General features: G+C 37.6%; 1 protein-coding gene across 9 annotated transcripts in view; it reads right to left on the minus strand.

Annotated features, from left to right (window-relative positions):
• Window positions 1-16124, minus strand: part of PTPRQ (protein tyrosine phosphatase receptor type Q) — a 200190-nt gene that overhangs the window by 9773 nt on the left and 174293 nt on the right. For 4 of the 9 annotated variants that reach the window (XM_043492806.1, XM_043492787.1, XM_043492779.1 and 1 more), the window contains 7 exons: window positions 14868-14894; window positions 14108-14189; window positions 8846-8936; window positions 7324-7400; window positions 4179-4313; window positions 3940-4065; window positions 1942-2117 (listed from right to left, as the gene is read on the minus strand). In XM_043492806.1, the coding sequence (XP_043348741.1) occupies window positions 1942-2117; window positions 3940-4065; window positions 4179-4313; window positions 7324-7400; window positions 8846-8936; window positions 14108-14189; window positions 14868-14894 (714 nt within the window). Of the gene's footprint in view, window positions 1-1941; window positions 2118-3939; window positions 4066-4178; window positions 4314-7323; window positions 7401-8845; window positions 8937-14107; window positions 14190-14867; window positions 14895-16124 lie in introns of those variants that run through there. The other 5 variants (XM_043492796.1, XM_038388043.2, XM_043492801.1 and 2 more) reach the window with 4 other exon arrangements.

Raw genomic sequence — 16124 nt, forward strand, 5'->3', positions numbered from 1 at the left:
TAAAGAAGGTAAGACTACGTGATCACCATGATCCCATCTGGCCTTTGAATCTATGGATTCAAAACCTCAAAAAATAAATTTATCATGAAAAGAAAATTGGGCCAAAACTAGAACCTTTATCCACACTCTCACTCTGGTACCTTTATTGGTTGGGATAAAATGGAATCTAGATGTGAATTATGACCTGGCTTTGGTTGTGCAAAGCCAAAGCCTGACTCATGAGGTGCAGCTAAATCAAAACTATCCTATTTAGCAAATTGTAGGAATGGGAAGGAGCTGAAAAGCTTTTATATGAATCCCGACAAACCTTGCTGGTTTGAATGCAACAAAACTGCAATCACGAGGTTCTGCAAAACTGAAACGTGGTGCATTTCTATTAAAAACTAAACAAAACAAAGAGGACTTCTATACAGTAAATTGCTCTACAAGAAAAAACTTTTGAAAAAAGGTGGGAATGGATAGCTAGGCTGAAGTGGCAAGTCCAACACTCTTGTGGGTAGGGGTATTCTTCTTAATTAAGGGGTCTGAAAATTAACAGGGTTACCTTAAAAATCATTCCCACACTCATAAGCGAGCAGTGCTAAAAATGCTGGGCAGGAGTAACATGATCATGTTTGCTCACCAAATGTGTGATTGCACTCTGTAAAAGCTGCAGCATGTGAGAAGCTCTGCTAAGTGGTATCACAATACATGAATCCTGTGGTTATGTGCTGCTGCTGCAAGGTCCTAGTGACATAAGCAAGGGAACATCCTTAGTATGGGCTGGTGTCCAAATTCTTTGTCCCCTTTGCACTTCTCTGCAGTGCAAAGGGGATGGAATCTGGCCCTATCTCCCATTTGGGGACAACCACCAGCGAGGGGGAGTCCTCAGAAGCATAGAGCCAGTGTTGCTGCCTTTTCCACTAGCTTCTAGTGTAGGGGAGCAGGGAATAGGAGTGGCAGGAAAGCATTATGTTCCAGCAGTGGCCATTTGATGGATGATCCCTTAGTGACACTGACAGCTGAAGCTAGTTAGAGCAGTCCCAAAGCATTATAGGCTGAACACAGGTGAGGGATGGAGCAGACAATTGAGAGCTGAAACCAAATCGCTCAGTGTCCCCTCACACTGAGCACACCAGAGAATCTGGTACAGGGTTCTTAGCCTGAATCACTACTTCAGAATGTGCTTACTGAGTCAGTGGGGACACTAAGAGCCCATCTGAAAATGTGGAAAGAACTGTATAAAATGTAGACCATTTTACTGAAGAACTAGCCTTGCTCAGACACTGACTCTTTGAAATGATAGTGTAATGGTGTAGTAGAGAATGAAATCAATCAGAGCTAGGAGAGCTGAACTTGTCTCACAACCAGAACACTTATTTAGTTCCCTAACACATAGATTTGGGCATCTATTTTTAGGATCCAGGTTTGAAATCTGGCCTTTGAATGTGAAAGAGATTGTAGATACAACCTTCTATTCCAAGTCTCCATTCTTTGCAGGTTCCCATGTAGTTTCTGTCTTCTGATAATATATATGTAGATTTTAAATAAACTTTTCAACACTTCTTCCTTAAAGAAAGCTATAATTATGGTAGAAGTCATTACAAAGTCAATATTTGTCAACTGTTACCCCACATATATCTCCTATTTTAAGTAAATAGGAAATCTGAAGTGAACTTTAATGTGACTGTATGGTAAATACCAGAATAACACTTTCACTGAGATCGTATCAGTTGGATTGCGTGGGATGGAAGAGAAAGCACAAACTGGTCTTCTACCTCCAGAAAGAGTTGAGGAACACTGCTTGGAAACTTGCACTGCTGCCAGGGCTATACTCTGAATAAAAGAACAGCCTTTTTACCCCACTGCTTTCAATCTGGCAACTTTCCTGCATACTAATATTCACTTAAATGGTAATACGCTTTAAACTGATTTCATGTATGTACTTAATTCTCTGCTTACCTGCAGTGAACAACCATAGGTGTGTTATCATGTGCTCGACTTGCCCGGATCAGCTTGACAAAATGGATTAATGGTGCTGTAGTTTCAGGGACCCCATGTTCAGGCCAGGCAGTAAAGTTACACTGACGTACCATCATACAATCCCCATGCTGGCAAGCACAAATCAGATACAAGTTCTGTATTAGAATTTTGAAACAGACCCTCATTAGATCTAGACCCTCATTAGAACTGCACTGTAACACCTAAGTTTCCCTAGCACATTCTTCTCAATAACCTTACCTAAAGAGGAAAGTTTGAGACTTACACTGTTGTCAAATGTACTAGCATCAGGAGAAAACTGATTTAATGGTTTAATGACTGTTGTTTATGGGAAACTGGCAGTAGTCTACCCATGGGAAAGTGTTAATGACCTCAGCCAGTAAGAGACTCAATAACTCTCCCTTTAACTTTACAAGCCAGATAGGAACTGGGTCCAATTTGCAGATTACAAGCTGAAGTGTCCCCAGGTCTTCTAGTAGCTCAATGAGCAAAGGTGGCTGAAACTCAATCAGAAAAGGTGTTCCATCTGACCCTTCCCTACACTGACTTGCTACTGTCAAGGCAGCCAACTGGTCCAATGCCAATTACTCTTGGCCAGAAAGCAAGTGAAAAGTATATGTGAGCGACTACCCCACTATAGCATTATGTATGATAATACATAAAAGCAGCAAGTGACTACTTGACTTCTTAACTACTGTATAATTATTATGCATAAGGACAATTTGGATCTATGTTAGTAAAGTAGGATGCGGTGAGGGGGATTATGGATGCAAAATGTTGACTTGCATGGAAAAAACCTTAGATAAATAAACAACTCATCCATTTTTGGGTTTAAAATGAAGAGCAAAGACAAAAATACAGGACACTTAATCGGCATACTGATAAATGGCACAATTTAAGGTGTAATGTATTTTAGTGACTGCATACAGAACACTTAGAGAGCATGACTTATGTTTTTTGAAAGCCTCATATTGGTTAACAGATATGAATTTGTGTTTTGCCAGCATACATTTCTGGCTGTAGAGCCCCCTTTTACTCTGGTTGCTTCTGTGTTCTGTATTAGCTATAAAAACAAATTTATCATATCTCACAATCTTGTTTTTAAATGTTTCATTGCTCTGTACTATGTACACAATATATTCCTAAGAGTCTGATAATTGGGATGTTGCCTACTTGTTTCCACTAGTGTGTGTCAAGAAAAGAATGCATTCTTATATTTGGACATGTAGGGTCAGATCCTAGGGTCTGGCAGAATTGCACACTATATATGTCAGTGCTGGAGGTCCAAAGGAGGCATGGTCTTGGGCACCGTAAGCAGGACTGATTCCTGAGCCTAAATGCTCTTCTGATTTATACTGGTTGCTAATGGTTCCAAAAGCCTGAAACCACAGTTGTGGATCACAACAGCATTGGTACCTCCAGGCCACTTCTCCTATGCCAGTACAGAAAGTGCAACTGGTGTTAAGACCCCAAGAGCCACTTGTACCGAGGTGAATCTCCCAGGGCTGGTCATGCCAGCTCTATAGTTCACTACTGCTGCTGATGCAATACAAAGAAGCTGCACTGTTCCAGAGAATCTTGCCCTTGGTTGCTTTATCTGGGAGGGATGCATTAGAAGGGATTTTTATAATTACTCCCTTCCAGAAAAGATATTGAGGTAGTCAGGTAGAAACTCTGACTCCCAGCAGACTAGAGACTCAGTATCCCTGATATTCCACTTCCTATCATCTAGGTTTCACATATCAGTTCCATGGGACAGAAACTGGAGACATTTTTCAAAAAGGTCTAAAATCAAGGCCACTATTAAAAATATTCAGAAAAACCAGACAATGCAATGTATACAAATTTGAGATTAAAAGAAGAACTTTTAGGGACAGCTGAGTGGGATGGAACATATTTGATGTTCACTGGAGCTTTAAGAGTGTATTTTTATAAAAGCATTTTTCATTTTTCCCTTACCCTTTCCATTTTTAGATCCCTGGTAGTCCAGTCTATGTGAATATCTTCCACTAATTTGGTAATCACTATATCTCCAAACACAGTCACTGGTTTGTTGTCTTCTGGCCAGTATTGGTGACATCTTACCTGCAGTCAGAGGACACCACTTATTAACAACGAACATATATAATCCTGATAGAAAGAATATATATAATTTCCAGTTATTGCATGCATTGTTAACTGATATGCCAGTAACTTACCCGTCCTTTTTCAAAACATTGCGTAAGCATCACGAGCGTTTTTGCTCTAGTCTCCCACACCATTCTCCAGAAATCACCCACTGTTCCTGGTAATGGTCCCTGAGTAGCAATAAACTCATTTGGACACAAGTAGCCCTACAATGAAAATATTTAATATATATGGATATACGCAAACAAAAAGTGTGTATGTGTATGACTCATAATTATGCCTGCAGCCATATCACCAGAGGTTGTGAATTTGTCAGATACACTAAATTAAACAGGGATAGGCCTGGCAAGTTGTTGCATGGAAAACCTCCAAGGAAAGCCTAAGTGATATGGATAATTCAATAGGTGTTATTCCTTCCATTGAGTAAGTCTGTTCTCAGCCAATGCCCAAATATGTTAGAGGCCCTGTGTACTGGAAGTGGCATCTTTTAAAAAGATGTCAAATTGAAGTCATGGCCACTTACAGTAATTAAAAATATGCCAATGTTACAGTCTATGACTGTATTACCTTTACTGCAGAGTTTCACCCATGATCCTGTGGCAACTGTGGCTGGGGGCATGGTTGTGCAGCTCTATTAGTGCAAAACTGCTATGGATCCAGAGCTGGTGGGGAGCCCACATAGATTGCCTTGTCCTCCAATCGATCAGCCCAGGTTCAGAGGTGGCCTTTTTCCTGCCAATGGGTTGGGGGGGAACCTCAGCCCTGAAAAGTGATGTTCTAAGTCTCTCTCTGAGAGAGATCCCCTGTGGTCACCCGTGGGTTTTTCCATGGAAGGGATGATTGTGGTTTCTGTTTTTGTACATAATTCTAAAAACGAATTAAAAGCATGAGAGCAGTTTTTTCAAGCAGAGACTTCAGTACATGTTCCCCTTGGCTGTCCTTCCACAGGATGGAACCAGTTTTCTTAAAGGGGCCATTGGTACACCAGAAGCTCTATGTATTATATAAAATTAAAAAAAATAAATGTTACATTACAGAGCTGATAGTCCATCATGGAGTTCTGGTAATTAAACAGAACAAACTGTGCAGAAGTTTATTAGCATCATCAAAACTACTCAATGGAATTACAGCCCTATAATTCACAGCTGCCTGTTATTTATTTGATATATAATATACATAACAGGTGGCGGTGGGAAACTACACTAATCCTCCCTAGTTGAACAGTGAAGTGAGGAGCTATAACTCAAGGATGCAAAGCTCGGAGTTAATTATTTGCTTTCTCCCTTCATGGGTAAACCAGTAAAAATAAAAGTAGCATTCCAATTTCCACTTGTTATATAGTATATACAGGGTGTTTCTCTCTCTCTGTGTATATATACACATACACACACATATATATACACACATACACACAAACACACACTGCTAAGAGTTCTCCCATGTTGGCATTTTTGCTTGCTTCTGACTAATTCAGGCATAATGCCTTTTGTCACCACTGATAGCATATTGCAGCTGCTAAGGCCACCAATTCTCAGAGCTACAACTTTTCCCTTTATATAGATCTCTCTCTCTCTCTGTGTATATATATATACATATATATACACAGAGAGAGAGAGGGGGAGAGACAGGGTAAAGTTGTTGCTCTGAGAATTGGTGGCCTTAGCAGCTGCAATATGCTATCAGTGGTGACAAAAGACATTATGCCTGCATCAGTCAGAAGCAAGCAAAAATGCCTACATGGGAGAACTCTTAGCAGTAGCAATTTCTGCAGCCTTTTGTGCTATGTGAGCTTCCGAGCATTAGTTTTGAGTGCTAGCCAGTGATGGGAAGAGTGGAGACCTATCCATCCTCCCCTCTACCCAGATCACCACCTCAGAGGCCATGAGCCTGGCAAACAGCACTACAGTTGTGTAACAGGATTTGTAACAGGGTGGAAGGTCTCTTCTGCTGTTGACCCACCCTGTTAGGACTCTGTATAAAGTGATGAGTAAGCTTTGCCAACTAGTAGAAAGGAAGGATGATGTTTAAGATAGTGGGTTGGAGTCAGGGCTCAGGAGACCAACGTTCAATATCCAGCTCTGCTACAGACTTCCTGTATGATCTTGGGCAACTCTCGGTGCCTCAGTTTCTTGTCTGTAAAATGGAGATAATCCTATTTTCTCTCACCTACTCTTTGCTCTCTCATCTATTTATATGGTAAGACCTGCATGGCACAAATTGTCTCTTATTTTGTTTGTACAGTGTGTAGTGCAATGGGGTTTTGACCTCAGTTGGGGCCACTGTAATAAAAACAATAAATAATTATAATAATCATTGCAACAGGAATAGCTTGATTGTTTTACCAGGATGCATGAAGGGGCATTACCATGGTTCAGGGAAATAAGGGCAGAGACAGGGAGATCCTGCAGAAAACCCTGATAAACAAATAAGTCCGGGGAGAAATGTTCTGCTATTATTACTTGATTTACCAATAAAGCCAGACTCCAGGGAAGGCATTATTTGGAGCAGGCTGGGAATGTCATCTATTCTATTCTGCAGAAGGATTGGAGGAAAGAGACACTGTGCTCTCTCCCCCACAACAACAGAGTATTTTAATGACCTATTTTGTCTATGTTCAAACACATCAGCTTATTCAACTGTATTAAAATATTTCGGTACCAGTTATATCATTGAACAATATCACAGCTACTGTGTTGTTTACATTTTTCCTCATCATAATTAGCATGAAATAATAAGGGCCACCATAAAAGCATGTTATCTATCCTTACAGGAATATTCAGTTCAGTTCTATTTATTTTTACATAGCATCTTTTATACAATACCCCAAAATCTTTAACTAAGAAATACAAAATAGTTCCATACCCGGCACCACTGACATGAATGGGACTTTCACAATTGGCTTCAATGGGAACAGGATGAGATAATTTCCAGAAATGAATTAGCTGACTACAGTTGTATTACTGTTAATAAACACAACCGAACAATAAAAATGCACAAATTAAATTAAATGTTTTAAAACTAATTATGTTCAATGATATACTTGGACACATGAATTCATAGTGCTAGAAGTGACAGTATGGTCACAGCAGCTGCAGTGGACGGAAAAAACATTAGAAGCATGTTCTGATATAAAATATATTCCCTTTTAAGTCACTTTGTAAAAGAAAATAAAAATAGAAAAAATGTGATGAGCATCATGAGAGACTTCCAACTTACAGACACATAGCTGGCATTGATGTAATCAGATCCTGGAATGCCAGCATCAGCTATCAGCTTTACTCTGTTGTTATTATCTATAGCAGAAATAAAGTCTATTTAATTGAGATGTTTACTTGTAAACTATAGTGACATGCATCAGATGTTGTTATGATGCTGAGAATTCAAAATTAATGTTTACATTTGTTTTGCTAATTTTATTAAATCTACACTGGCAAAATGGTACAGTAATTGCAACTCACAAGAACTATTTAACCATCCTGTTTTATTGTACAATGACTCTCCTTCCTTGCTCTTTACATTTCAATGAGTTTTTCTCATGATGATTATTTCAAATGCAAATGTCTAAGGCCCCAATCCCGCAATCTGAGGTGTGCAGACAGACCTGTTGTGCCTTTGCAGAGCCAACTGACTTTGATGAGGTGGTGCAATGGTGTTGCGGTCTTCTGTGTGGATCAGACTACAAGACTGGGCCTAATCATTTGTATTTGTTTGTTCTGTTACATTCTACTACCATCAGGCCACATCCTAGAGGTTCTTATTGAGCTTTAACTCATTCTTTAGTTAGGCAAACCCCTATGACAGGAAGTCAGCGTAAGTGAGAACTGAGTAGAAAATGAGGAAGGTCCTCAGAATTTATTCCATTATAAGTATACAGAAGTGATGAAAAATAGGAAGGATGTTGTGTGTGAAAAAGATTCCAAATAGGTACATGCTGAAATCAATCATTCATTTCCTGACATTTGCTTTTGCAAACCAGTAAAAAGAAAGGATATTATAAAACAAAAGATTTCTGAAGCATTTCTGACAATGTTATTGGATAACATGAATATCAGTTTTTAGCAATTGTAAATTAGAGCACAGAATATGTGTTGAACCAGGCAGCAGATAACAGGAACAGCTGTTCTGTAAAGTTAATAGCACAGAATGTAGCTACATTAACAGAGGAATGCCATGCCCCCCATCTCACATCACAGTTAATGCTTAAAATAATAATGGCATTTCTTGTTTTATTAACTGAAAAATGAAGCAGTGTTGAGTAGAGAGGCAGACTCCTGTCTCCTGTGATAAAATCTAGCCTTGTCTTATAAGTTATCATACAGTCACTCTGATCTTCAATGGAATCTTGCAGCATATTTGCAAGTAGCCATAAGAAAGCATCACCAGGCTCCCAGGGAAAACAAATGCATAAACATGTGGATTTTACACAACTTACTTTTAACTAAGGGGAAAAGTCCAGGAAGAATGCTACCTGGGTTAAATTACAAAGCGAAGAAACTATTTGGGCTACAATTTCTTGCACCTGCATGTTAAAGCTTGTGAGAGCAAGTTGAAAGCCATTAACAAATAACCCTTATTCAAACAAGTGAACAAAAACAGACTAGTTGATAGTAAATTGTAATATAACATGTACATTATTATAGTAACATATCAGAGAGACCAAATGAAAAATTCAGATGCATTCCAAACATACACTGTACTTCTACAGTTAGAGAGTAAAAAAGAGACCAGTTAGACATACATGGCTTTATATTTGGAAAGCGATTCTTAGACCTGTTCCAAGGAAGATCAGCATCAGTTGAAGCAAGGTCTTGAAGAAACTTGGGAAGTTCCTGTAAGATAATGTATATTTGTTAGAAAGCCTTTACATTTGCTTTGTGCTCAGTATTACAAATAGATCAATAATATAATTTCCCCTCATCTGGTCACTCCCGTAAAAGGAAGGACTTTTCAGTTCTATGATATGTTACACTTCTAAGGGCAGCTCGAGACATCGCAGAAGCATTTCACCTCACCATCAACCCTAGTTACATCAACAGTGTCAGATGCAGAGCTGCAGAAAACACTGTCAAGTTGAACAATTTAAGCTTACATGAACTTTCACCTTTAAAAGTCTGGATAAAGTCATACTATCACCTTTTGTGTTTTTTCCTGTCTTTTCATGATGCCATATAATGTGGTAACAATGTCTTATGTGATTCAGCCTTACTTTTGAGTAATGCCTTTTCCTAATGCCTGTAGCTTGGGAGAGCTCTTGCCACAGCATGAGAACCAGTGAGCATTTAATCAAATAGAGACAACTGGCAATTAGTTATTGCTCACTGACCTGTTCCTGAGGGGGTTGGACAGAGTTATTTGGGTTCAGAAGCATAGTTTCATAACTGTTCATGAATTCTATTACTCAGGGGGAGAGATGGGTGAATCATTTGCAGGGAAGAACTTATATGAAATTATATTATATATAAAAGCAGAACCTAAAAGGGTGAAGATGATTTCAAAATTCCATGAAGTCTGCTATGGGCCATCAAATGGAGACAAAATTTATGTGCGATTATTAATTTACCATGATGATGGGCAATACAGAAAAACTCTTAGACAGACAGAATTTACCTACTTCCTTCTGTTTGAAAATCATCCACAACCAGACTAACTTTCATACTTTTGTTCATTATTTGATGAATGGTTTACGTAAGTATATTTCAACCTATGGATTGCTCACAAATGATTAACTGTACCTATTGTTCTAACTATTTGTTATTTATAATTTGCCATTTGTGCTGTGCAACTGATCATGTCCTTCACTTAATATTATTTCTGCTCCCTGGCTGAATTATCCCCAACGCCAGAAGAGTTTTCAAGATAGCTGTGCAAATAACCTGATGTGAATTCTTGTCAAATGCAAATCTGCATGAGATTTCATGATAGTTTTCCCTTCTGCGAATATTCTTGTGACCAGAATTTCATGTACAGTTATTCACAAACAGCAAATAATATAAATCAAAAATAATGTCAAAGAGCAATGGTGTTTGCTATTTAAATTATTTTTCACAAATACTCATTTTAAGCATTCACCCAGACCTACTTGGTGTCTTCAGTTATAGACGACAACATAATTTACTGTACTTCATTTTCTTATTAGATTTTATTAATATTTGTAATAAAATAGTATTGCCATAATGAAACAAGCCACCCAACAATAAGCAAACTAGTCCATCTAGTCCAGTATTGTATGTCCAACAATTGTTAATGTCTGATGCTCAGAGGAGGGTTCAAAACCATCACAGTCCATCATATGCTGTACAATTATATTCAATGGGAAATGTCATCCTACTTCCAGCTAATGAGAAGTCTACGCCCTGAAGCAGCAAGGCTGGATGGCCTTATAATTTTATCTTTGATAGTACAACTGCAGGTGCTATTCTTCTAGAAAGGAAGGATGGTCTTATGGTTAAGGCACAGGATTCAGCATTAGGAGACCGGGGTTCTATTCTTAGTGGTGCCATGCTCTTCTCATGAAATCACACAGGAGGAGATTTGCAAAGAGCAATTCGGTGTTCATCTTCCATTGAAAGTCAATGAGAATTATGTGACTCACTCTCATTTGTGCCTTTGAAAATCTCTCCCTTAATCTCCATAGGCCCATATGCCTCTATACAACTCAGTGATTTTATTCGCCCTCTTTCCACAGAAAAGATTAGCAATTCACCCTCTAAATTTACCAATTTCCTTACATATAATAGTTGACATTATTAAACTTACCTCAATGTATGTTAAAGGATTAAACAACGTGGTTACCAGACACAAAGTTAATACAAAACTAAAGAAAATGCTATCACATATTACATAACACGCATGTTAAGAAAGAATGGATTTAGCTACGGTTTCATCTCCTAATTAATAAGGTCTCTTGTAAATCTTGCCCTGGATTAAATCTGTGGCCATTCCCAAAATTGATTCTTTCTTCATAGTTAATTGTGTTTCTCTCTTTTGTAAATAACATTTTAATTTATAAAACAATAATGCCCTGATCTTGCAACTGCTACACTTGGGAGGACCCCTGCACCCAGGTAGAGCCAGCTGATTTCTAGGAATTGAAATCAGGATGCAATAATGGCAGGAAAGTAAAGCTGGAAATGGACAAGTTATAATTTCCTGTATTCATAAAGGGTTACATTTTCCTTTCTTCACACAAAGCTTCTGTAATTGGATTTTGTGTGGGAAAGTAAGCAGGGGTGTTAGGAGGAGGCATTCTCCCAAGGTCTATGGCCGTTTGCAGGAGTTTGGGCCATTATTTCCATGTGAAGTGCATATCCCATGAGCCTGACTTTAACTTGCTAATTTGAGTCTGCAGCAGAGAGCTCTCTGCAGTGCAGAGGCACCCTGTGTTGCCGCTCTAACTATGCCCACTTGCCTTGATCTGCCCCATCACGGCTCTTAACTGGTGCTAATGGCCTTATGCCGGCTCTCTGCACCAGGATGAATTTCACCCCAACTGATTATTTTAGCACAGGATAAAGATTATTTGGAGTCTCAAATTCAATGATTATTTGTTACAGAAGGAATGTTTCTCTGTAGGTTTATAAACTTTACAGATAGTTCATTTATACTGTATATATTAGATAACTTTTATGGGAATATGGGGACTTTTGTTGAAATGATATTTGGAGGTAGTTGATGTGCTTATTCATTAATAGCACTTAGAAAATATATTGTCAAATACTCACCGTAACAGTATAAAATACTACATAAGCCTGATTTTGCATAGGTCTCAGGAGACATGCCAAACCTTTAGAAAACTGAGGGTTCAGAAAATGGGTGAGGCTGGCCCACCACCAGTTAGCATGGCTCCTTACAGCCTCCTTGTCTGCACAGTTGACTGGTATGCCCTCCATCAGGAGCACAACCTGCCCCTAAGTGCTGGATGGCCTTGGATAAGCTGTCTGGCAGATCTTTGCTACATTTTGGACTTGGGGAAGCTGACGTACATTACAAACCCAAGGGGCACATAACAATTTTGAGTATGTCTACGCCACATTCTAAGCCAGGGCTCTGACTCAGATTTGAGCCGAAGCCCTGCTTCTGTTCACACATAAATCTGTCTGATTTGAACTAACAAGCACTCAGGACCTGGGTCCTAGGACCATACTAGGAAGTGGGTCAGAGCCCAAGTCCTGCTGGGACTTGGGCCCAATCCCTGTCATTTTGCAGTATATTTGAGTCAGGTGCAGTATGGACATGTTAGCATGGCTGAGAGATCTGGGTCCAGCAACTGTAAGCCCAGATTTACAATGCAGCGTGGATGCTTAAGTGTGGGCTTGGAAACACTGATTTCATAAGCCTAGGTCCCACTAACCTGGGTTTACAATGCAGTGCAGACATAACCTTTGTTTAACTAAGAGTTCAGTTAATAATTTGGTTAAATTAGGTTTTTGCTACATGTATTTGTCTAAGTTTTAAAAAAATGCTCATACTACTACTACTTGATAGAACATTACGATTTATGTTAGATTTTCAGTCATTTCAATGCTGTAACCTTTAACCCTATAATTGTTGTGAAACTTTAATGTATAAAAGGTAACGTTAGAAACTTTCCAGAGATAAACTTTAAAATGTGAAAATGTCATTGCTAGGAAAACTTTTCATCTGCTCAGTCATGCATAATATAATTATAATCGCTCCTGTTCTAGTGAAATAACACTTCTACTCCTGAAAAAAAAAAAAGCTTCCTCTGCATTACTGCTCAGAAGAATTTTATGGTGCTTTTTTATTATTATTAAATCCAGTCCAATAAGACTTAAGGAGCATAGCCAAAAAGCTGTAGGAAATACCATTAATCTTTTCACACTTTTGTTGTTGTTCCCTGAGAAACTGAAATATTATAATCTAGTCGTATAAAAGTCTATTGTTTGATTCCTCATTTTTATAAATCCAAATAGTAAGCAATTCATGACAAATCTATAAATCCAAAATGGTAAAGACACTGGAGATTGACAAATTATTTTTGTAATGGCAAATAACTGCATGTGTTAGACATGATGATGATAAAGATTCTGAAATAACAAAAAGAACAGATAATAGTGTAAAAAATAATTTAAATGTGATAGCCATAAAAGAGAAGTTACTTAAGAAAACAGTGCAAAGTTTAGTTGAGGTTTAAATGTAATTTTGAAATTGTATATTTATTATATAGCTGTCATGTGTGCTTTGAAAACTAATCATTTTTCAACAGGAGTCAGATGACTTGCAGAGTTACTGGTTCAAATGCTCCTGGCTATAGTCACATGAGCAGTTCCAGTCCCACTGAGGCTCCTCATAAGAGCAAGATAAGTAGGATTTGGCCTATTATTTCTAAAGAAATGAAAGTGTATTGCTCAGTCTTGCTCCCATTGAAGCCAAATAACAAAATTCCCATTGACTTTTATGGGAACATGATCGGGCCCTGAACCTTTCACAAAATAAACATCAGCTATGTATATTGGGCTTTTATTCTTAGAGCAAATGATGTTGTTTAAAGTGCATAGGTATATCTGAATGAATCCTGTATATAATCAGTTACAATCCAATACATGTCATATCCTGATCTAAGCATAAAGATCTGATAAATATTTTTTTTCAAAATTGAACAATATCATGATATGTAAAGCAAAAAAAAAAAGCTGAAAACAAAATATTTTCAAACTACATGAATATTGATACAATTTTTTAGATTTATCACTTTAATGTCACAATCTAGCTAACTACTGAAGATGGTGTCATGGCAGGAAGGGCTAAAGAAGATCATCTTTTGCTGACACACTAGGTGAATAATTCTGATCAGGTTGCAATGAAGACTGCACAACCTAAATCAGTGTAATATTACTTTCTAAACAATCAACCTAGTAATTGGGTATTGATTATCAAGGCCAGAGTCCCTCATGGCCTTGCATGCTTAAAATGGACATGAAATGTGACACATGAAACGACTGGAGGTCTTGCAGTGTTGTGACAACTGCTAGTAACATACCGAAAATTCTTCTTGAAACTTTAGGTTGTTATCTGTGCAAAGTTCTTCAACATGTTGTAGGAAGGATTTCTTGCTTATTGGCCTAAAAGTAATGACAGAGGAGTTAGACACATGTGGAAGTTGGGTTTTGATTTGTTTGTTTTTCATTTAACCACTGGCTTATCAAAAGAAATTGTTATCCAGTTTAATAATAATTGATATTTACAGAGATAAAATAACATTATATAAATCGCTAACAGTGTGATTATTTGATTTGTTTAGAGCATTTCAAAATAAATGCATCTTCTCGCTCAATTTCTCCTTCTGATCTAGTTTTTGGCTTTAACGTCCTGCTGAGTGGGATTGTTTTTTAATAAATTTAGCATTCCAATGCAGAGTTTTGATATTATGAAGTTTGTAAGGTTATCATTGTATTCTAAAGTAGGTAATATCTCTTTGTTGCACAGAAAACATTTTATACATTGCAAGGTTTTAGACGTATAAAATATTGCAGTGACCTCATTCTCATAATGACATGGTTTTTAAACCCCAAGGAGTTTAAATATCCCTGTATTACTTCCCAAGCTAAAACACAGACATGCAGGCTTCACCCCAGAGAGAGAGAAAGCATTTCTCCAGTTACCATGCAATTAGTCATGCTTTTATGATTTATACGCAGCTTGGAGTTTTTTCTAATAAACACAGAAGAAGGAACCACACATTCACACTCATCAAACTAGTGAACTGATAGCCATAATATAAAAATCTTTAATCAACTTACTTGATGGATTTTCTATAACTAAGTAACCTGTAACAGAGATTGTGTTAAATGCAGTAAGTCAGAGAATAGAGTGCATTCTGATAAGGCTTTAGATGCAAAATTTAAATAACTAAAGAATCAGAGCTAAACTGATTTCTTCCATGGATAGGGATAATATTGTATTTTAGATATCTTGGATAACTGTGTTATTGAGCTCTTACTTTATGTATTTATAAGTATAGCTGATACAGTTTCAGCCTATTATTCTCTTCAGATCATTTTACCAATGTTCTGTGGTAAAAATGCTCACTGGCCCAAGAAATCCACACATCAGGTACACTGCTTTACTTACATTGGTCATCCCATTGTTTTGCATTAAGGATATAGTATAAAATGAAATGTGTTAATGTCATTCTTTTAGGGGCAAATTCAGAGACTCACTGTCAAGCCCAAGTAGCGCAGATGAGCATTTGGGTGATAAAGGAAACCTGCCTCCCAGACCACATAGCAGCTCTGGGGATGCTCAAGAAGGCTACTCAGGGCAAAAAGCCCTTTGTAGCTTCAACATGTGCCCATCTTTCAAATTTTTGAGTTTTATGACTATATAGAAGCTAAATGGCTAAAGCCAAGATTTCAAAAACAGGTGAGTAGGTTCCCAACTCCATATTTAAGCCCCTATATAAGTGGCCTAACTTCAATGGGAGTTTCTGAGTGCTCAGGAAATTTGAAAATCAGGCTACATATTTAGGCTCCAAAGGCCGATCCTACAAGGCTATTTCATATTGAGGCACACTGCAGGATCAGGGCCTAAATGTTCTATTTTCTTCTGTATAGGTTCTTATACTGTGCTTATTACCATAGTATCTGAGCACCTTCCATAGGTACATCAAGCATTATCAATTTAGGGCCCTAATCTCTAGCAAAGAAATTCAAAATGAAAAATTTTGGTCCTTTAAAAATTTACACCTTTAACATTTTTCTCTCTAAAATTGCATAAACTTGGAAATTAAACCAATTAAAATATATTTAACATATTTACCTCTGGAATACTTTAAGTAGTGTAAATAATCATATGACTTTCCTTTAATAATCTTATTAAGAATTTGGTTTTGAGAAGCTATACTTTAACATTTTTTAGAAAATCACTGTCTCCTATCCTTTGTAATAAATATATTTTAGAAAAAGAGAAATGGAAATATGAATGAGAAACAAAAACAATATTAAAACAACTGCAGAGCCATATACTATTAAATTATCTACATAACACTATAGAAGTTA

The sequence above is a fragment of the Dermochelys coriacea genome, chromosome 1 (assembly GCF_009764565.3).
Source record: "Dermochelys coriacea isolate rDerCor1 chromosome 1, rDerCor1.pri.v4, whole genome shotgun sequence".
NCBI lineage: Eukaryota > Metazoa > Chordata > Testudines > Dermochelyidae > Dermochelys > Dermochelys coriacea.